The sequence below is a fragment of the Oikopleura dioica genome, chromosome 2 (genome assembly GCF_907165135.1).
Source record: "Oikopleura dioica chromosome 2, OKI2018_I68_1.0, whole genome shotgun sequence".
In the NCBI taxonomy this organism is placed as follows: domain Eukaryota; kingdom Metazoa; phylum Chordata; class Appendicularia; order Copelata; family Oikopleuridae; genus Oikopleura; species Oikopleura dioica.
In genome coordinates, this window is record NC_137292.1 from 15,767,692 (window position 1) to 15,790,374 (window position 22,683).

At 38.4% G+C, this 22,683-nt stretch overlaps 1 protein-coding gene and 3 long non-coding RNA genes across 5 annotated transcripts in view; all 4 read right to left on the minus strand.

The window, feature by feature from the left end:
- Positions 1–3,350, minus strand: part of LOC145696705 (uncharacterized) — a 66,716-nt gene extending 63,366 nt beyond the window's left edge. The window contains exons 1-2 of one of the 2 annotated variants that reach the window (XM_081773785.1): positions 3,233–3,350; positions 2,488–2,562 (exon numbers count right to left, since the gene is read on the minus strand). In XM_081773785.1, the coding sequence (XP_081629911.1) occupies positions 2,488–2,562; positions 3,233–3,242 (85 nt within the window). In that variant the 5' untranslated portion in view covers positions 3,243–3,350. The remainder of the gene's footprint in view (positions 1–2,487; positions 2,563–3,232) is intronic. The other variant, XM_081773784.1, reaches the window with a different exon arrangement.
- Positions 3,351–11,146: 7,796 nt separating this feature from the next.
- LOC145700087 (uncharacterized) lies at positions 11,147–11,754 on the minus strand. The gene is made up of 2 exons (XR_014134147.1): positions 11,341–11,754; positions 11,147–11,304 (listed from the first exon to the last, which is right to left on the minus strand). It is a non-coding gene; the product is annotated as an uncharacterized LOC145700087 (long non-coding RNA).
- Positions 11,755–21,330: 9,576 nt separating this feature from the next.
- On the minus strand, positions 21,331–21,977 carry LOC145699195 (uncharacterized). The gene is made up of 3 exons (XR_014133987.1): positions 21,894–21,977; positions 21,546–21,622; positions 21,331–21,503 (listed from the first exon to the last, which is right to left on the minus strand). It is a non-coding gene; the product is annotated as an uncharacterized LOC145699195 (long non-coding RNA).
- Positions 21,978–22,120: 143 nt separating this feature from the next.
- LOC145698504 (uncharacterized) lies at positions 22,121–22,479 on the minus strand. The gene is made up of 2 exons (XR_014133925.1): positions 22,357–22,479; positions 22,121–22,311 (listed from the first exon to the last, which is right to left on the minus strand). It is a non-coding gene; the product is annotated as an uncharacterized LOC145698504 (long non-coding RNA).
- Between the last annotated feature and the right edge of the window lie 204 nt (positions 22,480–22,683).

The window sequence follows — 22,683 nt, forward strand, 5'->3', positions numbered from 1 at the left end:
GCAAATAATTGAAGGCATAATCGAATTGTCTCAAGACGTGCATGAATTGAGTTGAATAGGCTGTGGCGGCGGGTCGAGGGAAATTCCGGGCGGCGATCTTACGTTCAATTCCAGAAATTCCACTCGCCATGGGATCAAAAAGCAGCTCCAAATGAGCCAACGGGTGACATAACTCAGCACAAAGTGGCAACACCCAGCTCCAAATCACCCCTTTTTTTCCGACAAAATGAGCCGCTTCACATGTCCAATGAGATAATTTCTAGCGCTTGAACTTAAAGTTAGCTGCTCATGAAAAATCTCTGAAACATTTTTGACCCTCCGACCTGTGTGGAAACCTGAGTCAGGGTCCTGAAAGAGCATCGCAAAATTTTGAAATCGAATAATGCGATTGTTCTGGCGAAGCCGCTTTGCGGCTTTATTCAAAAAGAAGCCGCTTCGTGGCTTTCGCAAAGGATCTTTCAGGACCCTGACTCAGGTTTTTAACACAGGTTGTGGACCTAAAATAATTCCAAAAAGCAACGTTTAAATTATTCTTTAGTGCGTTTATTCAGGAAGTAAGAAAACGAGATAAGAACAGAATGCTTTTGAGAGAACAGTAAGTTACTAAAGTCAACTGGTTTCATGTTTATTTAGATCGACACTTGCCGCTTATCACTGTCAGATTTGCATGCTCATTTTTTTCAGCACTTATCATAATGCGAGAACAAGAGAACAGTAGCTTCATTTTTGATAGAAATAATTGAAGAAATTTCAAAAAATAGATAAAAACACAGGCAGCAACCTTCTTGAGTTCACTGTAAATTGTGACGCAAATGCGACCAAAAATATGTCGTTTTCAATATTTTTTCCGGAGAAAATTCGTCCTTTTTAAGACGCGTCTAAACCAGCCCAATTCGGGCAAAACCAAGAAAAGAAAGTGATTTTCTGTATATCTGGGTTTTGATTGGCCATCGGGCCAAGTACAGCAATTTTATTGGTTGTTCAGAAAATCGCTTCCTTTTCTCGGCTTATGCCCCCAAATTATGGAGGATTAACGAATCGTATTTTTTATCAAAAAATTTGATGGACTTAACCAATTAATAGAATTGCATTTTTGGATAACAATTAAGATTGCTGTATTTGAGCTGCCAACCAATCAAAACCCTGATTTAGAAAACCACTTGCGTAAATTGGTTTAACCCATATTTTTCGGGCAGAGCCGAAAAAAAGGAAGTTATTTTCTTGACCTGGGTGTTGATTGGCCGTTGGGTAAGTACAGCAATCTTATTGGCTATCCAAAAAACCACCTCCAATTTTCGGTTTCGTCCAAATTTTCCATGACTCAAGAAAATATGATAATTTTTCGCAATATTTCTGCCCAATTCACGGTATTTTAAACTCGTCAAGACATAAGTCCTAATTGAATTGCGTGCGGAACAAACGTAGTACCCAAGCCGCGGGGAAGGGGCTTATCGAATAAGCTCCGCTAAAGCTGAGAAATGTGAACGTTTCCAGCTTCCTCCATTATTACAAAATTGCTTCCCGCTGCTCTATCTTTTTCTTTCTTCCTTTTTTCAAAATGACAAGTTGTTTTGACAGAAAGTGGAAATTCTGACACGCGCGGAAAAAAAAAGAGCCGAATTGGAGGAGATTTGGAAAGTGAGATTTTGAAAAGCGCTTTTTGAGAAAAAGCGACTTGCATAAGAAAAAATGCAAAGGCGAGGATCAGGTTGTAAACATGAAAGGATGGAGAGCGGATTCGAGAGGCGGAGATTTGCCAGAAGATGTCGGAAATTTGATTTTCTGACTAATAGAAGGACCCAGAAAGGAGGAGGGAAATGAGCTTGAAAGTTTAAAAAAGAGGATGACGCATAATCACAAAATTTTTTGAGAATTTTTTTTCTGTTTCGGGAAAAAAAGGCATAGTAAAGGGTTCAAACTCAATTTAGGAAAGAGAATTAAGGGTATCACAAAATAAGGGTTTTCATAAATTTTCATTAAAAAACAAAAAAAAAACCATAATTCAGCATGAAGATACCCTTAATTTTTAAGAATTTCTTCTTTTTCTAAAAATCTGAAGAAAATAAAAGATAAAAAAATCGTTCATTCGGGCCAATTCCCCTCAGGAGAGCCCAATTGGCCTTGAAACCTGTGTTGAAAAACTGAGTCAGGGTCCTGAGAGAATTTTTATAAAGAAAGCCGCAAGGTAAAAACTACCATCTTTGCCTTTTCCACCTCTGGCGGCTTTTTTTGGGAAGATCTTTCAAAGCCCTGACTCAGGTTTTTTACACAGGCTATTAAGCACAACTTAGCCCTTAGCGAGAAATTTTTAAAATGGAAACTTTTTCATTTCTTCTGAGAAAAATATTTTTGTTCACAAAAAAATCAACCTCAAAAATCTCCCGCGATTGTAACACTTTTTCATTTTATCACCCGTTCCCCGATAAACTCGTCATTTTTATAATCATAAAAAAAGAAAAAACGAAAAAAATGGCTGAAAACCGCGACCTGATAAAACTGGAACCAAAGGATTGTAGCTCGTTGTCTGGACGTCGGCGGCGTTTTCGGATGGAATTGGCGGTACTTTTTTTCGGATCAGCGAAAGCTAGAATTTTCTAATTTTAGGGGATTTGAGCAGAGCTCAGATTTCCGCTACACTCTACCGTGAAATGAGAAGGGATCAAGGATTTTGCTATTTCGTAAGAAATTTTTTCGAAAATGAAATGCAGCATCTTTCTTTGGGCTCGATTACCTGTGGAAACAACCTGAGTCAGGGTCTCAAAAAGATTTAATGAAGTAGTTCTTTCGGACCCTGACTCCTGTTTTCCACACAGGATATTGAGCCCAGATCTTTCTGGAAAGAAAATATTCTAATTCTGCAAAGCCGCAATTTGCTATTGAATAAATTCTTACAAAAATTTGCCGCACGCGGCTTTTGTCGCTAAAAATTGCGAGAAAATGAGCAGAAATCAATGAAAATCTATCGTTTTTTAGCTTTGTTTCCAAAAAAAAGCCGCAAGCGGCTTTTTCTGTAAAAATCTTTTGATAATTGCGGCTTTTCCAAAATTTCGAGTCAAAAAAATAAGGGTTATTAATGATTAAACTCAAGGAATAAAAGCCGCCAGCGGCTTATTTTTTGTCGGTCTTTTTTCCTTTCTTAAAAAAATTAAAATTTTTTCGCTCGAAATTGCTGATTTCTCAAAATTTCTAGAGCAAAACAATTCTTGAGCCTCTTTTTCGCGATCCAACGTTCCTGGTGACATGAGTTTGTTTTCTGTTTATCACACGTCTCGCTGGTTAAAATTTCTCGTTTGTTTCTCTTTTTTTTCTCGAGTAAAGTGACTCGACCTTGGATTTCGAGCGAGCGGGCGGTTTTCGGTTGAATTGATCAAAATCGCAGACTTTCCCGCGGCGCGGCCAATTTTTTTCTCTTTGTTTTCAAAAAAATAATTGAAAGAAAAAAATAAATAAAAGGGATTGAAGGTTTAGCCGCACGCGGCTTTTTATTTAATTTTTTTTGATTGATAAAGTGAGAAAATTATTATCTCTATTTTGCGGCTTAGGAAAAAAAGCCGCATAGTTTTTTTTCTGGCTAAGCTTGCTAAGCCAGAAGGTAAAAATTAAGAGTAACTGAGCCAACAGCACTGCTTCCTAAACCAACTAAGCTAAATATTTTTGATGAAGAAGCTCAGCTCAGCTAAGCTCAATTTTGATCAGCTAAATTCAAGCTGTTTAAAACAGCTCCACTAGAGCTTGCTCGAAAAAACACAGCCAGCTAATCTTAGCTCAGCTCAATTTCGAATCAGCTAGCTCAGCTCGGTAGTTTTGAGCTGATTGAGCTGAGCTGAGCTTAGTTTTTACTCCAACTAAGCCCTGGCAGAAGTGAAAAAGGCTTGACTCAGGTTCTGACTCAGGTTGGCCCTGACTCAGATTGCCTAGCCCTGGCTCAGTCAGCAGAGCTCAACTTTTCTCAGCTCTATAATTTTCGTCCTTTTTATTGCCCTAGAAAAACTGCGATTTCTACAGAATGATTAACACTTTCATAACTCGAGTATCGCCGCGGCAGATAATTAACCATTGCGAAAAGCGCTTCTTATCAGTATATGGATAGGCGGCGTTATCGAACTCGCTTTGGCGAAATGAAATCTTCGCTGCGGATTTTATTTGATTTCTTCTGAACGCGCTAAATTCTAATTGCAAGACTGATAACTTATCAGTGATAAGCAAATGACTGATTGCTTATCGAATTCGAAAAATGAAGAAAGTAAAAGAATAAAACCAAAACACAAGTCAAGATGATTTCCAACGACGAAGTTCTTCGCCTGATGAATATTAAAAGAGTGCCGTTTGTTGTTTTCTCGAGAGGCTAAGAACTTGGCGATTTGATGACTTTTGCTCAATTAAGGGGGTATCACTTGTGATTATGATTGAATTTTTTCATTGAATTTTCGAGCTGATACCCTTGATGATTTCAAAAAACTTTTTGCGCGGCCGGAAATCATGAAAAAAGTGCTAGTGCAGTTTTGTCAGGCTCGTCGAGACGAGTCGATTGGTATAGGTCACACTTGAAAAGTTTAAGGATTTACCGGTTAACCGGCTGATTACCGGAAATCACGTTGTCAGCTCCCGTTTTTGTTCTAGTCGTCGGATTTTCATGTTTGAACCGTCAAAATGATCCTTATGATTAGGGTCCACGCTCAAAAAATAGGTACCCGAAATAGAGCTCCTATAATTCTCAAAATTAGATATGTAAAACAACTATAAAAAACAAGCATTTTGACCCTTTTTCAAAAAAAATCTATAAAAGAGTTGAGAAATAATGATGCCTCAAAGTGGGCAAAAATGCAAAATCACCCAAGAACGCGTGTTTTTTTAAATTTAAAATTGTAAAAATATGTTATTTTGAATTCTTAATTCGAAACTAAAATCCTTTTTTTGGAGGATGGCCTAAATTTTACGAAATCGACAATTTTCCGTAAATTCTGAGCCATTTTCAAAGAGCGCGCGGCGCGATGCCTCAGGCGGTCCAAGGGTGTCCACAAAGAAAACAAAGCAGAGCGCTGTCTGGCGCTTCAGCTAACTCAGGTAAGCTTCATACAAATGGCTCTAGAATAATAAATACTAAGAATCAATTTAAAACTACACGTTAGAAATTTAGACAAGGGTCAAAATTTTAAATTTTTCAAAAAAACTCGATCAATTTATTAATTTATTTCAGACAATTATCTCTTTCCTATGGAAGTCAAAAATAAAGAATTCTCAGGCTTTAAAAACCTCCGGATGTCGGCAAAATGACCATTTTAGGAAAACAAGGGAGAAAAGCCCCATCCCTGGCTTTTAAATTTAAATGGGCTTGACGGCCCTTCGGGCCGTCTCAGCCCCATCCCTGGCTTTTAAATTTAAATGGGCTTGACGGCCCTTCGGGCCGTCTCAGCCCCATCCCTGGCTTTTAAATTTAAATGGGCTTGACGGCCCTTCGGGCCGTCTCAGCCCCATCCCTGGCTTTTAAATTTAAATGGGCTTGACGGCCCTTCGGGCCGTCTCAGCCCCATCCCTGGCTTTTAAATTTAAATGGGCTTGACGGCCCTTCGGGCCGTCTCAGCCCCATCCCTGGCTTTTAAATTTAAATGGGCTTGACGGCCCTTCGGGCCGTCTCAGCCCCATCCCTGGCTTTTAAATTTAAATGGGCTTGACGGCCCTTCGGGCCGTCTCAGCCCCATCCCTGGCTTTTAAATTTAAATGGGCTTGACGGCCCTTCGGGCCGTCTCAGCCCCATCCCTGGCTTTTAAATTTAAATGGGCTTGACGGCCCTTCGGGCCGTCTCAGCCCCATCCCTGGCTTTTAAATTTAAATGGGCTTTACGGCCCTTCGGGCCGTCTCAGCCCCATCCCTGGCTTTTAAATTTAAATGGGCTTGACGGCCCTTCGGGCCGTCTCAGCCCCATCCCTGGCTTTTAAATTTAAATGGGCTTGACGGCCCTTCGGGCCGTCTCAGCCCCATCCCTGGCTTTTAAATTTAAATGGGCTTGACGGCCCTTCGGGCCGTCTCAGCCCCATCCCTGGCTTTTAAATTTAAATGGGCTTGACGGCCCTTCGGGCCGTCTCAGCCCCATCCCTGGCTTTTAAATTTAAATGGGCTTGACGGCCCTTCGGGCCGTCTCAGCCCCATCCCTGGCTTTTAAATTTAAATGGGCTTGACGGCCCTTCGGGCCGTCTCAGCCCCATCCCTGGCTTTTAAATTTAAATGGGCTTGACGGCCCTTCGGGCCGTCTCAGCCCCATCCCTGGCTTTTAAATTTAAATGGGCTTGACGGCCCTTCGGGCCGTCTCAGCCCCATCCCTGGCTTTTAAATTTAAATGGGCTTGACGGCCCTTCGGGCCGTCTCAGCCCCATCCCTGGCTTTTAAATTTAAATGGGCTTGACTTAGGCCGGGGCCTCTACCTAGCTCATTTCATTAAGTCAAGCTTTGTCCCCAACCCCACCCACACCCGTATTTTACGTTAGACCTATCGTTCATTTATTTTATATAATTATGGTCTTTACAAAAAATAAAGAAATACTTCTTTTTTTTTTATTTTTTCAAAAATTTTTATTATGAGTTTATTTTTTTATTCATTTGATTTCTAGTTAAGATTTTATTTAATTTCATTAGTGTAATTATCCTTATTTGTAAAATAATGGATTTTTAAAGAAGTTTCGACGTGGCCACCCTTGCGATGCCCCTAGGCCATCGCGCGCTGAGCGAGCTGCGCGCCGCTGATTTTTGCCTTTTTAGGGCCATTTTTACGGGATTGCTGGGAAAAAACTTCATCCTCCAAAAATAAATTGGTCGATTTGGGGTTAAAAAAGGGCTACGATTTCGCCTGTGTTAATTAAAATTTTATAAGAGCCGTTCTTCATGGTTTTTTGGGTGTTTTTTCTTCATAACTCCTCAACCCTTTTTCATTTCGGGTTGAAATTTAGCTTGTTTTACTCAGCTCTTCGAGATCTTCATCTTTTATGTTGATGAAAAGACCTCAAAAGCAATATTTAAAAAGTTTTATTTTTTGAGCGTGGACCCTACTTATGATCAGGGCTTCTCTAGCCTCCGAGATGAGCCGCATATCTCAATTCCTGCCGAGCTTATCACTAAAAGTTTGAATTTTACGTACTTTTTTCACTCTGAAAGTTCATAACGTAAATTTTTTACGGTAAATACTAATAAATCTTCTGCGGTTTTGATAGACAATTGAAAATTAATAATACCCACCGTTCAAAACCTTGTAACCAGCCGGTAAAAAAGCGCTGAATCAAAATTATGCCCTCAAAAACCACTTTTTTGATTATATTTTTCTCCTCAAAGATCGGAACTAGAAGCGGGACCTTTTTGCGCGAAATCAATGCTATTTCTTTTGATAGAGGATTTTTCAGAGAATAAAGGGGTCTTTTTTAATTTTGGATTCCATAACTGGAACTTCTTGTATCACCTTTTCCACTGCTCGCTTTTTTCTCAGGTTGACCAAGTTTGATTCTAGTAGACATTTGATGCCTTCTAGGACATTTAAGATATTTTATCGAGCCCCCGGATGAGCAAATCTCTTCTTGGAAAACTCGGCTTTGAGGAAACTCCAGTTAATTTCGAATTTTTTCTCTTCGCTTTAAGCTCGGACGAGTTGGTAGACCATTAAATGCATCTCATGTTCTCAGTCCTTTTCTGTCATGTTTTGTTGACAAAAATCATGTTTGCACATGTTGAATCTTAAATGCACGATTTTAAGAACCCTAATGCGTCAGAAGACTCCGCTAGCTCTGTGGCAAGTTATGAAACATGTCACAGTGCCCTCCTGAAGCTCAAGAAGTGCTCCATATCGGAACGCCCGAAGAGGACAAGCCCAAGACTAAATTTATGATTGGCTCATTGCCGACGCAAGATAGCTCAGCTACGATTGTAAGAAGCTATGTATGGGTTTAAGTTCAATCATAATAAAAATTCAGGCTAAAAATAAATATTATCAAAAAAGTGGTTTTTGAGGGCATAATTTTGATTCAGCGCTTTTTTACCGGCTGGTTACAAGGTTTTGAACGGTGGGTATTATTAATTTTCAATTGTCTATCAAAACCGCAGAAGATTTATTAGTATTTACCGTAAAAATTTACGTTATGAACTTTCAAAGTGAAAAAAGTGCGTAAAATTCAAACTTTTAGTGATAAGCTCGGCAGGAATTGAGATATGCGGCTCATCTCGGAGGCTAGAGAAGCCCTGATCATAAGGATCATTTTGACGGTTCAAACATGAAAATCCGACGATTAGAACAAAAACGGGAGCTGACAACGTGATTTCCGGTAATCAGCCGGTTAACCGGTAAATCCTTAAACTTTTCAAGTGTGACCTATACCAATCGACTCGTCTCGACGAGCCTGACAAAACTGCACTAGCACTTTTTTCATGATTTCCGGCCGCGCAAAAAGTTTTTTGAAATCATCCTTATTTTCGTTGCTTTTCGGTGAGTTAACGCATGAACGCACGAATTTTTTTTCCTGCTGAACGCATATTGCGCAGATTTCTGCGCAACACCTTTAGAGCGCTCTAGCGACGATTGTGGTCGAGATTTGAAAATCAAAAGCTACCAAAATAAAGCTCAGACGCTAACGAACAAGTCTATAATAGTTTGAAATCCTAACTCTAACCAGAACCTCGCTAAAAACAGTGATTTCTAAAGTAACCCGAAAATGAACCAGTTTTTCCATTTTTATTCTTTTTCATTAATCTCAGATACAAATGAACAAAATAGATATTTATGATTAAATTTATATTTGATCTGATGTAGAAATGCGATAAAACGCCGAAAAAAATACTTTTATCGACAGAAAAATTAGTGCAAAACTGTTAAAATGCTAACAAAAGCATGATTCGAAAAAATCGGAAATTTTCGTTCTGAAGCCAATTTTTTATCCTAAAGTCAAAATTTTTTTTCGATGCCAGATTCGGATTCCTCATCGAAAATGAGCTCCTAAAGTGGGGGTCGATTAGAAATTTTGGTCAAGTAAAGTATGAGATATCGAGCTTTAAAAGGGCTCTGCGCAGAAATCTGCGCAATATGCGTTCAAGCGTTAAGGGGGAGGACATTATAAGCTCGATTTTTTGCAAATCATTATTCGACAAAAATATGAGAGCCTTATTTTTTGTCTTCAAAAAGATTTTATTCAGTTTTCTTTTTATTTTGACGGCGAAAATTTCAATTTCTCAATTCGTTGACGTCAGGGATCTAAATTTTTGTCGCGAAAATCGCAATTTGCGAATATTTTGCGATTGCGATGCGAAATTTCGCAGAAATTTCGCAATCGCAAAAATTTTTTTGATCGAATCGCAATCGCATCGCAATCGCAACTCAGTTTTCGCTAATAATTCGCAAATTGCGATTTTTTTGCGAATTTCGGTCTTGTCAAAATGCTCCCTTGGTATTCTGACATGAGTGTTTTTTGACTCAGAGCATATATTCTGTGCTTTAAAGGCTTAATTGAAAGCCTGACTTCAAAAAATTTTCTTAAATTCCATGAAAAGTTACTTTTTTCGCTAAAATTTCGCAAATAGCGACAAAATCGCAATTCGCGAAAAATTCGCAATTTGCGAAAAAAATCGCAATCGCATCGCAATTTCCGGAGTATTTTGCGTCGCAATCGCATCGCAATCGCAATTGATTTTCGGCAAAAATTTAGATCCCTGGTTGACGTAATTCAAGACGTTATTTCGGAAATTTAGCAAATTTATTTCACCAAAATGGCCTTGCGTTACCAAATTAAGGGATCCCCACCCGATGTGAAAATTTTTACCCAACAGTTTTAACGCAATTTCTGGCAAAAATATACACTTAAAATATTTTCCTAATTAAAATTCAGTAGTTTGAAGAAATAACTTTAAAAAATAAAGATTCTTTTGATGGAATTGAATAAGGGTCTCAATCCAATATTTATTTTTCAAGGAAGCTTTATGATTATTTCTCCGTACGATAAGGACAAAAAAGAGCTACTGTATAAAAACACAGCTGTAGAGAGTTTTTTTCTCGGAAGAAAAATCGTCGATTCTGAAAGTTGATAATCTAAAGGTGTTTTTTCTAGCGCGAATTTCGTGGCCGCTCATTTTCAACCTCTCAAAACAAAAGGAAACCGGTTCACCTTTCTTTTGACTTAAGGGTGTCATTATCGTAAAAGGTGTGTTCACGGAAACGGCGCCTTTTTCTGGGCCACTACAAACACTCTCCCTGGCGCGGCATTTTTTGCGGTAAAAGCGGCGTAAAAAAGTGATTTGGGCAAATATTTCGCGGAATATTTCGTCCCCGCCGACTCCGTAAGAACGCACGTAAGATAATCAAAAGCCGCTACATCTCAAAATACGAGCCGGCGCGATTTAAAACGCAAGAAAAAGGGACTTGCTCGTCCAAACGAACAATCATCTTGAAATAAACCGTGAAAAACGGGCAAAGTGAGGAGATTTTTGGATCAATTTCTAAAATGTCTTTTTCGAAACGAAACTATGAAATTCGAGTTATTTTTGCTACAGCGGATGTTCTTGATAAAGAAAATTTCCATCATAATTTTGATTGGTCGAAGAAAAAGAATTTTGATAAAAAAAATGTGACCAATTAGAATCGAGATGGAAAAATCGCTTTTTTGACCCGTTCGAGTAGATTTTCGCAATTTATTAATTTTTATTATTTTTAATTTTTTTATATGATAGAAATATTAATTTATCAAATTTATTAATTAATCTTCATAAAAAATATAAAGTAATTTAAAACTGGTCAGTATAAACAAAAATATAATATTTTGAATTATCAAATAAAAATTTGAAATTATTTTTATTGAAATAAAAACGGGCGATTACGGAATCCGCGGCGGAGGAATGGGACGTGTTTGGCCGAAAGAGTTGTTGTTTGCCCTGGAAAGTTGCAAATTGCGCGCGGCGGCGGAAAGGGCCCCTTCCTCAGATGAGACATCCACTGCCAAACTGCTTATCGCCATATCATCCACGCGCACAAATTGACAAGGCATTGGAAGATGCTTGTATTGAAAAGTGGAAACTTTATTTTTATTTTGAAGAGCCACGAAAATACAAAAATCAAATGTAAGTTCAGAAAACTCCTTGCAACCTGATTTTTCTATATCTTCTTTTATTTTTTATATGTACAGAATTAAATAAGAACGGTTATATTCCAGCGGACATAATGCGATCCTCCTTTGAATTTGACCATTCCTTGTGAGTCCGGCGTCAGATTCTTCGCCGAGTTGTAGCTCCTCCCACATCCCATTAAAATATCGTCCGCGTCGGCTTGAAACTCGACGCGTTTTCCTAAAAAATAAAAATCTCAAATTCAACAATCAATACCGTTGTAAGTTAGCCACATTTTCCAGAATTGCCCGTAGAGAATGAACAATTACGATCCAAAAATGGCGCGCAGGCGCTAGTGAGCAGGACGCTCACCGACGAAGACTAAGCGACGAAAATGATAACTTCACTCACTCCACCCAACTGTTCAAGAGATATTAACATTAAATAAATCAAGTGTAAATTTACTAGGTGGATTCATTCTTATAAATTAGCAAGTATATCAGCAAGTCAGACACCTGTTAGCCGCCGGCCAATACCAGTCAATAGTAGCTTTAGAAGCAGTCTTTGCCAGCATAGTCTATCAGGGATAACCTGTTAAGTCTCTATCTGGTGACTGAAAAAACTAAGATGAGACCCCCCTCGTATAAAATGCACAGGTTGTCACTTGATGATATACCGATAGTAAGAATGGAACAGTTATTAGCTAGGATGAGTCTTCCAAAGGGTAATAACGCGATTGAGTCCTACAAAAAAGAATACTTAAAAAGGCATGGGAAGAAAAATAGAAGCGAACCTCACGTCATAGCAATGGCACTTTATTTACTCAGTAAAAGCGAGGAAGAGCCATACAAAAATTTGTATATCGTTTTCGCAATGCCATACCTTAAACAAATCCCAAGTGATCTCAATAAATTGGAAATAAAAACGTACGAACAATTTTACTCGGAAATCTCCGGAATAGTTAAGAATATTCCACTTTTCGATCCAAAACACATAACAACCACTGAAAATAACATTGGAAACGCCCTTAATTTCTTATACAACAGACACGTTGTTGCGGGCGAAGATATTTCAAATTACCGATTTGCACAGGATTTGACGAATGAAGAAATTTTTGATAAAGATCAAACAGTTGTAGAAACTACATACGTGGGAGATAAAGACGAAAATTTGTCGAATATTAAACTTAATGATAAAGACGAGTCATACATGAATATGTTTAGGGAGGACCTTGAAAATGAGGGAGAGGATGAGGATATAAAACCAACCAAAACTTACGGGGAGAAGGGATTTCTTAACAGAATGTCAGCAAAAGCAAAGGAAGCTTTTAACTTAACGAAAGACTTGATAGATTCGGAATCAGGGGAATCGAATCAAGAGGATCCCGGAGAGCAAAGGGAATATAGAACTTCATCAAGGGTGGATGGAGACCAAAATCGAGCTACGCTTCATGTAATGGAAACAGAGGAAGAGATGAAAAATGTCCGGGTGAAGAGATTTACTGATAAAGATGATCGGGATGGGTTGCCGACATGGGTTGAAAATCAGCTCTTTAATCTTAAATTGCAAAATGGAAGTAAGAAAATTTCAGATAAACAATTTATCGGCTACATCGTGGCTGCGATTGATACAAAAACCATTTCGGAAGGGATCACTGATAAACTACGGGAGTTAGAGACCCAAGGGAAACCACTTAATATTGCAGCTTTCAAGAAAATTGTTGAAGAAGTGGCTAGAAAGCCAGATGAGCTAGTTTTGCGTGAAATCGAAATGCTCACATTTAACCCAGCCAGGGACACACCACAAAGTTTTTACAGAAGACTTGTTCAAATGGCGAGTGCATCCAAAATGTTTCCAAATAATAAGGGACAAGCCAAATTCGCAGACATGCACTTTCGAAAGAAAATTTGTCCCAGTGACGCAGTTTTTCAAGTTATTAGCATGAATATAGAAGGAGAAGAATTAGTAAGATTCTCCGAGAATTTTTTGAGTCAAAAGAAACTTGCGTCACTCAACAATGTGGAAATTGCACAGAAAAATGAGCAAAAGACTCAGAAAGATCAAAGCAAGAACTATAAAAATAATGGCTATAAAAATTATGGCAAAAATAACTATGGGAAGCAGAACTTCAAAGGTCAAGGAAGTAATTTTCAGAACCCAGAAAGTTCTCAGAGCCCGGGTAATTATCATAATTATAACCCAAGACACCAAGTCGGCGCCGGTTTTAGACCTCAACAAAGAAATAACTTTTACGCACCAAGAGCTAACCTAGCTTGGGCACCACCAAATTTTCAGCAACAAGGCCCAGGGCCAATTCCTCGACAAAATAGACCGCCAATCGGAAATCAAGAGAGAATTTGCTGGGGTTGTGGGTCGTCAGGTCATATTTTGAGAAACTGCCCTAACAAGGAGAGCTACGTGTGTTTCCACTGCAAGCAGACCGGTCACTTTAGCAGACAGTGTCCACTAAAACAAAACAGCCAATAATCGGGACTTTTTAGGAGGACTCCTCCTTCTTTAGGATAGAGTATAATTTTAAGGAGGACTCCTCCTTAGTTTGGGAAAAGATGTAATTTTTAGGAGGACCCCTCCTGTTTTGTTTTGTCTTGTGTTAGTGACTATTTTACATTGTTATTTTTGAAAATCGTAACAAAACCACGTATATATCTTTGTAAATAGGAAATTAATGAAATTTTCGGAAATAATTGCTCTTTAAAAACGAACCCTCGCTATTGAAAATTTTGGGGAGGTATCCTCCCAGAAGGTTCAACATGTATAAAAGTTTGCCTTTAATTCAGCTAACGATCGATGACTTTAATAACAATAAAATATGGTGTCTCTTGGACACTGGAGCATCAGTAAGCCTGATAGAAGAAAGCTTAGTTATTGAATTAAATCTTAAAAGGAAGAAAGCGGAAAATCTAACATTAAAAGGGGGAGATGGTCACGTTATATCCGAGCTCTCAGAGAAAACAGTGCTCAATCTAAAATTTGAAAAGGGAGGTAGAGTTCCGCTGTGTGAGCTCTTTATAACACCAAAACTTAGCTATAGAATTATTCTTGGGTACAATGTGATTAAATTTTTAAATATCAATTTTAAGAAATTGCCAAACCAAGTCAGAGGGATTTCAATACACTCATTTTCCGTAGAAGCTCGAATGACTGAGCCAGTACATATTTTTTCGTTGCCAAATTTGAAAAACATTGCAGAAAACAACCTAATCTCGCAAGAAGATACAGTCATTCAGCCTCGGTCGCGATTTCAGATAAAGATTAATTTAAAATTTCAGAAGCTCGATCGACATAAAAAGGATAAAATGGAATTGCTCCCAGATCCAGTACCCAAATTACGAGCGGAGAACATTGTTTTTGAAGGACTTAATCTACATACGGGAATTTTAACGGGTTTCAATAAAGGCGAGGGGTTGATTATTATCGATAGAAATGCTCTGGTTGGAGAGATCGGAGTGGCGCAAAGGGAACTAGCGGTTTTAAACACGCTCATTTTAACGGAGAGCTTGAGTCCCCCAGAATATAAACAAATTGAAAGCGAATTTCAAACTTGGGAACGGAGAAGAAACGAACTTATTGAGTCTGTTGATTTTGATAAGATTATTATGGAAAAAGTCGAGGAGACAAAGTTAGATAAAATTTTTAATGAAGATGAAATTTTAATTATTCTTACCATTTTGAAAAGATTTTCGAAAGTCTTTGCTAGATCGGATTCAGACGTTGGTTTTAACAAAAGATTCGTTGTTACATTCGAGTTTAATAGAGAGATGCTACAGCCCGAGCAAAGATCTGCTTACCGAAATCCATCGGCGGATCAAAATAAAATTTTGGAGTTCTTGGAGGGATTAGAGTTAAATGGAACAATTGAGAAAAGTAATTCTAGTTGGTCAAGCCCATCGATGTTTATTCCGAAAAAGAATTCGAAGTTGCGAATGGTGACAAATTTTAAAACCTGGCTAAATGAGTGTTTGCACGTGCCTCAATGGCCTATTCGACCCATTCGAGATCTATTTTATTCCATAGCTAGCCACATAAACGAACTTAAGAAATATAGTGAGTCAGAGATTTTATTTACATCTGTAGATTTAAAATCGGGCTATTTTACACTTGCGCTAGAACCGAAAATTCGGAAATTTACAGCCTTCAGCGGCCCAAATAAACTTTACCAATATGCAAAAATGTCTCAAGGGCTAAGCCTTGCACCAGCAGTATTTTCGCAATTTATCGCTGAAACTTTTGTGCTTCCAGAAAATCTAGCGAAATTCTTCAGGATTGAACTTTACATCGACGATATTTTACTCATCCATCGTAAAGATAGCACCGAGCAGGCGCTAAGCTGGCTTCTCTCAATAATTCTGAAAAATAATTTAGTCCTAGATATTAAGAAAACGCACATAGCTAAGCGCAAAGTTGACTTTTTGGGTTTTTCAATCAATTCGATCGGAATCACTCCTCTGAGAAATAAAATGGAAGGACTTCTGAAAATGGAGTCACCAAAAACTCAGAAGCAAATTCAGAATTTTATGGGTAGCTGCAACTTTTTCATTAGATCCCTGCCAAGAGCCCAGTTTTATCTGAGTGCACTAGCAAAAGAAAGCTCGAATAAGGATTTTAAGGGAAGCAAAGAAGTCGACGAGGCGGTAGAAAAATTAAAAGTTGAAATCAACAAGGAAAATCTCACGTTTCATCCGATTCCTTGTAAGGGGGAAACTTATGTTTTAGCGGTTGATGCGAGCCTGGAAAGTTTCGGAACAGTCTTTGGAATAGGAAAAGTGGGAGATACGGAAGTCCAAGACTTTAAGCCCATTGCATTTGGATCAGGCGTTTTTGAGGAAAAATTAAAGCTAGAATCTAGTCGCAATCGCGAGCTTATAGGGATTCAAAGAGCTTTGGAGTATTTTAAGGATATTTTATCGGAGGCTGTACCCGTAACGGTAATTTGTGATCACAAAAGTATTTGTAACTATAAGGAAAGTGAAGCGCTTAAAAGATTTCCAGTGACACGAGTCAGAAAAGCCCTTTCAACACTTTTTCAGTACCCAAATTTAGAACTAAGATATGCATCAGCGAAAGATGAAATAATTCAAATATGCGATGGCCTATCCAGAGCAATATCAACTTCCGGGAAAATCGAACAAAGCGAGATAGTAGAGTGGGTGGGAGGAGTCCTCCCAAGTGAAAATCTCAACCATTTCGAAGTTCTTCAGAACTACAAATACAGGCACCTGTCTGAAATAACTCTGGACTTACAAGAATTGAAAAATGCGCAGGACGCTGACACTTTTGGTCAAGAAATTTTTCGTTTGAATAATAACCAGACAAATTGGAATATTGGACCTGATGAATTCCAAGAAGGGGAAGGAGGAGTTTTGATGAGATTTGACCATAGAAAAAATCATTTTTGCTACGTTATTCCGGAAAAACAAGCAAAAGAAATACTCATCACTCTCCATATGTCCTACGGGCATAGCGCGGAAGCCGCGATTTCGAAAAAACTGGAAGTTGATAGAATCTTCATTAACAATAAAATCTACCTGATGCGAGAAATGCGTGCGAATTGCTATCTTTGCGCGTTAAGGCAGAAGCCGCACAGGAGTCAGCCAATAAGACACATGACATTGCCGATTTTTCCTTTTCAGAAATTTAGCTTGGACCTTTTGGTCTTAGATAAAAAATCGGAAACGGCTCCATTTGGAATGTCATTTTTGGACGAATTTTCAGAACATCTCGATATTATGCCAATTTTGGATAAAACGTCGAAATCAGTTATAAAGGCGATGACTATTTTAATTTTCAAATATTCACTTGGTCCGGGAAACTCGATTTTGCGTGACGGAGGACCCGAATTTAGGAGCGACGAGTTTCGCATTTTTCTGAAAAAATATGGGATAAGGCATTCAAAACCAACGGGATACAATCCTACTGCCAACCCAGTTGAAAGGGTGCATAAAATCTTTAGGAGACATTTAGAAGCGTGCCAAAGTTTAGCTGACGAGCTAAACATGAATGATACGGAGAGACTACAGCTAGCTCAAAACAGTTACAACTCGAAGCCAAAGCAAAATTTAGGTTTTAAAGCTCCGGCAGAAATTTTATCGGGACAGCCACAGAATCTTATTGTTCAGGCAGAACATTTAGAGGAGATTCAAAATAATTATGGAGACTTTTCTGAGGAACAGAAAGCGGAGGCGAGAGAAATTTGGGATAAAAATTTATATTTGTTTCAACGGGAGATAGAGTTGACAAATATTAAGCGCGAAATTAAGAGAAAATCTATACTTATCGAGGACACCATAAAAGAAGGTGATGTAGTAATTGTCGTAAATAACAAAACTCTTGGTCATGGGAACGCCAGTACAGGGCCTTATTTGGTTTTAAGGAATAATAACGGGGCCGTAGAGATAGAACATATGGTAAATGAAACCAGGTGCATTAGGAATGAGAAAATGATTCGCAAATTGTTCATGACTGAGAACATGAAAGAGGCTGTGCGCAACCGCGCAGTCCGTCTCAGCGACGACGGAATTTTTATGATCAACGACAAGCCAGCCCCAGCGCCACTCGATCCAAAAACAGATCCCTTCGAACCCGACCAGTCCTCAAATATCCACCAGAGAGCAACTCAAAATTTACAAAACAGAATCGAACCCAGCAATACTCCATCGAGATTTCATAACCCCGGATATGAACGGAACCTTAGGCCGAGGAGAATAATAAATTATCGAGAATGAGGCTTTTTTACCTTTTTCTTATAATAGTAGGTGGACAAACATTTTTTAATAATGATACTAACACATTGACGACGATTTTAGATACTGAAGTTCTAGTAACACTAGATGCAAAAGTTGTAAATATAAATGCCCATTTCGGATTTCCTAAACTAGAAACAAAAAGCCAAGAATTAATGTGTATAAATGATACTCACAGACCAAATTTGAATTTAATTATTGCAGGTAAGATTATGGATAGGTTAAGCGGGAGCATCGGAAACGAAAATGTTTGCCAAGAGAATTATTGTGAAAATTTAGCTGAAAACCACTTGGAAAAACGAGATTCAGTAATTCAGAAATTCGAAAATTTTCTAGGACTCTCGTCTCACTCGAATTTAAAATTGTTGAACAATAATTACATCGATAAAAATCATCATAATCCAGTTAAAAATAGGACCTTATTACCTGGCAAAAGAGTGAGCGATTATGAAATATTTGGCATAATTCAGAGTACTTTTTCAGAAGGCGACGGTGAAATTATTCCTACTGAAAGTTTTGTTAACGTGCTCCAGGATAAGCTGAAATTGACGGTTTCGCCGAAAGTGAACCTGAAATGGGACGAGGCCTTGAAAAATTGGTTATGGGGAAATATTTTGAATCCTTTTGGTGATGGAAAAGAATGCATTATTGGGGCAAATGCAGTTCTAATAGAACTTAAGGGGGTCATCACAGAAATAGGAGTTAATATTGGCATAGGCGCTAGCGAGTTAGAATATTTCAAATCATCAGAAGGACAAGCTTTTATGGAAAATAATTTTAAAATAAGAATTGCGCTTTTTATGGTTGATGAAAATAATCTTGAGAAAATCAAAAGAAAGGAGAGTTATAACCTAATGGGAAATTTTTGTAAAATAACAATTTATAACTATTTGGCCATTACATGCTCAGACCCACTTAAGGGAGAAAACGTACCAATTACAATGAGATCATTTCTAGTGGTTTCATTTGATACAACCGAAGAAGGATGCACCAAAATAACGGAAACATTGGAAGGCAAGCAAATTGCGCCACCAAACGTATCGGCAAGATTGTTTCTGAAATCGAGAAAACGACGTCAGATAGGTATAGCACTTGCTGGAGCCGCTGCGGGGACCGGGTTAGGATACATCTTACATAAAATGTACGAAGGTGTTACGTCCAGAGGCGAGAAAAGAAATTCTTTAGTCGATCTATCGGATAATGACATTCAGAAAATTAAAGACCTAGAAATAGCTAACGGAAGGGAAATTCTCAAGCTTGAGACAAGTTTTTGCGAAAGCCATAGAAATCGAGTCCATTTATTTTACGATCAAATTGCAGAAAATATGGTAGATAAGTATGTGGACACCCTTAATTTAGTTATCTCGAAAATGGATTTTAGACTGAAGGAATTATTTGTTAGACATTGCGAAGCTTTAAATCCAAAAATGAGCCCCAAAAACTGCTTAAAAATATTTAGCAAAGACCGTATCTAATATTGCTTCATTCTTCGAAAAGGACCCAAAGCTCTTCAAGTACTTTTTTGACAAATCGGATACAGTCCATTTATCGCACCTAGGCATACGTAAGCTTGAAGACCTTTTGCTCCTTATTATAACAAAAGAATATAATATCTATTTTCCAAGCACTAACAAACAACTTCTACTTTCCTGGACTCAAAGGAGGAAACAATCTAGTAAAAATAAAATTATAAGATTTAAAATAACCTCCACAAACGAGTACAGAAATGTAAGAGACGGATTTGTTGGAAAATAGAAACGCTGTAAATTATAAAATAAAAATATGAGAATTTTCGTATTCTCCAACAAAAAAAAATAATATAAAACAAAAAAGAGGAGGACACCTCCCGAGAAAAAAGAAAATTTTTTTTTGTACATTTTATTGAAATTGTGCTCGATTACTTAGCTGCCCCTGACATTTTTTGTGTAAAGAAATGATTTTTCTGTAAATAGATGCTCTATAATACTATCATACAAAAGAGGAGGAATCCTCCCACATAAAAATTACAAAATTTAAAACTTCATTGAACAAAAAAAAATATTCAAAAACTACAAAAAGATCGACAAAATGGTCGCAAAAATATCTACTGTATAATTTATAAGACTGAAAATTTTTAAGCAAACTTTATTGCTGTATTTTTATAAATTTTAACTGCTCTTCATTTACGCTCAATTTCTATGGTTCACACCAAAATTTTTATTGAAAAATTGTATTTTCTGATTTGTTCATAATTATTTTTGACGTATTATTTAAACTTAGTTTAAATATTTTTTCTGCAAAACTAACAGAATTTTTTTTCTTTGGAGGGAGGAGAAGGTAAACCAAACAAAATTTTCAAAGCTCAACGAACGAACTATCCAACAAACCCAGAATTGATTGCTCAAGCCACAAGAACAGTGTTTCAAAAGAACTAGAAGGGGGTTGGATAGAGAATGAACAATTACGATCCAAAAATGGCGCGCAGGCGCTAGTGAGCAGGACGCTCACCGACGAAGACTAAGCGACGAAAATGATAACTTCACTCACTCCACCCAACTGTTCAAGAGATATTAACATTAAATAAATCAAGTGTAAATTTACTAGGTGGATTCATTCTTATAAATTAGCAAGTATATCAGCAAGTCAGACACCTGTTAGCCGCCGGCCCATACCAGTCAATAGTAGCTTTAGAAGCAGTCTTTGCCAGCATAGTCTATCAGGGATAACCTGTTTAGTCTCTACCCGTCGCCGCCGTAGTTTTGCCAGCTCGTTTGATGTCGGATCGTCCATCCAGCTTCCGACACTTCTAAATTTTCGAAAATGAACTTTATTTTGGATGAAAATCGCGGCGAAACAAAAATCAAAAAAATTAAAAATGCGATTTTAACCAATTCCTTCAAATTGAAGTGTCTCATTCCCAAGTTAACTGTACGCAACACTTGTCGAACTGCATCCTCAGAGTGATGTTCACGAACATATTCGGAATCACGGCCAAAGTAAAATCCAAATCCATCGCGTACTGTTCCGAACATTTGACTTTGAATAGTCGCCTCCAAAATGTGAACTTTTTCTTGAAGCGCAGAGATTTCGACTTGAGCGTTTTCCATGTTCTTCTTGTTTTCGCCAACGATTATCTGAATCTGTTTGATGAGATGTTCGTTGATCAATTCTTTTGTTTCGAGTCGATTTAGGCCAAAAGAAAGATTTTCTGGTTTAATTTGATTCTTGAGCTGCTCGACCAAACTCCACAAAACAGGCTGCCTCATCAGTGCAGTTACGCTTTCGACTCGCTCGCCAACTTCGACAACCAAGCATTGCTTGATCAAAGTTTCCATAACCGGGAACGCGACCTCAGCAGGATTTCGAATGTTTTGGGCGATGTTCATCATTGTCTGGAAGCTACTGTCCGCTGCAAATGGATTCCTATCAGCAGTTTTTAATTGGAAAAATATAATTTAGTTATATTGTTAAAAATACTTGAATCTCAATCAATTATTAAAATTAAATGTAGAAACTATTCCTGAAGGTACAAAGCATTTGCATAACCACTCCATACGACCAAATGTCCCGCCTGAAGGACAGTTCTTCTTTTTCCTGATTTTTGACCGTTTCTGGAGGGTAATAATCGACGGTTCCGGCGACGCCAGTGTTGATCGTCGATTCGACGGTGCGGGAAATGTTGAAATCGGCAAGTTTCGCCTTGATTTTTTAGATCTGCGTTGTTACGAAATAAATGCTTACAGTTTTCTTGTCGGCGGAAAGAAGGACGTTTTCGGGCTTGACATCTCGGTGGACGACGTTTTGGTTATGGACGTAGTCTAATAGACGGTTGAGGTTATTGCTTCAATAATAAATACAATAATAAATAGTCTAAACTACTCCCGGGGGTCCTAGCAAGGCTAGGCTGCTTTTGATTTTGGGGCCGGTGGTACGATTCCTACCAAAATGCTCTCAGCGAGTGCCCATCGCTGCTATTTGATCTTAGCGCAGTGATGAGAGCTCGCTGAAGGCGTTGTGGTAGGTATTGATCTTTAAAAGCAGCCTACCCTTGTTGGGAACCCCTGGAATAGTTCATAAATAGGAAGATACCTAGAGCGACCGCGAGTTGAGCCGTAATTCGAAGAGCTTCATTTTCATCCCAGGGCTCTTCAGTCTCTTTTCCCTTTACAAATTAAGCTGAGGACGTGTCATTTCTCTATATACTTTACCATTGAGAAGTTTTTCCTTCAGATATTCGGACAAATCGCCGCCTTGAAGGTATTCCAGAATCAGCGCGTGGTACTCCAGATTTTTCGGACCAGTAAAAGTAAAATCATCTAGAAGCTTGACGACGTAGTCGTTGTCTTTTCATAGGGTATTGAAATGAACGAGGAGAGGTCATCTTTTATTGTAACGTCAAAAAAGAACCCCATTCCTAGTTTCTGGAGCAGCGCAACTTCCGATTTCGCGTCTTCTTCTTGCTTGTCGCTGACAAGCCCGATTCCCTTCAGCATTTTCAACTCGTTGTCTAAATACCGTTACGTAACCTTCCCTTCCTGATTCGCCCTCTTACCGTTTTGGGTATCCTCGACGACGTAGTAAATCTTCCCATCTCTGGGCTCTTTCAATTCTCTGATCGCCTTGTAACGATCGTTGATGATTTTTCCTTCCATAATCGGCAAGTCGCGGAAATCGAGATTCTGCTGAATGAGAATCACAAAATTTGAAGCGATGCAGCGGGGCCGGCTTACTATTTGCAAATGTCGCCTTCTCAAATTCTGCAAATATTGCTGAGAACGAGGTCCACCACCGCGCATCCACTTTATTTGATCTCTCTATTTACAGGGCTTCGAGGAAATAGGTCAGGGATTCTTAAGTTAAGATTGCTATACCCTTAACC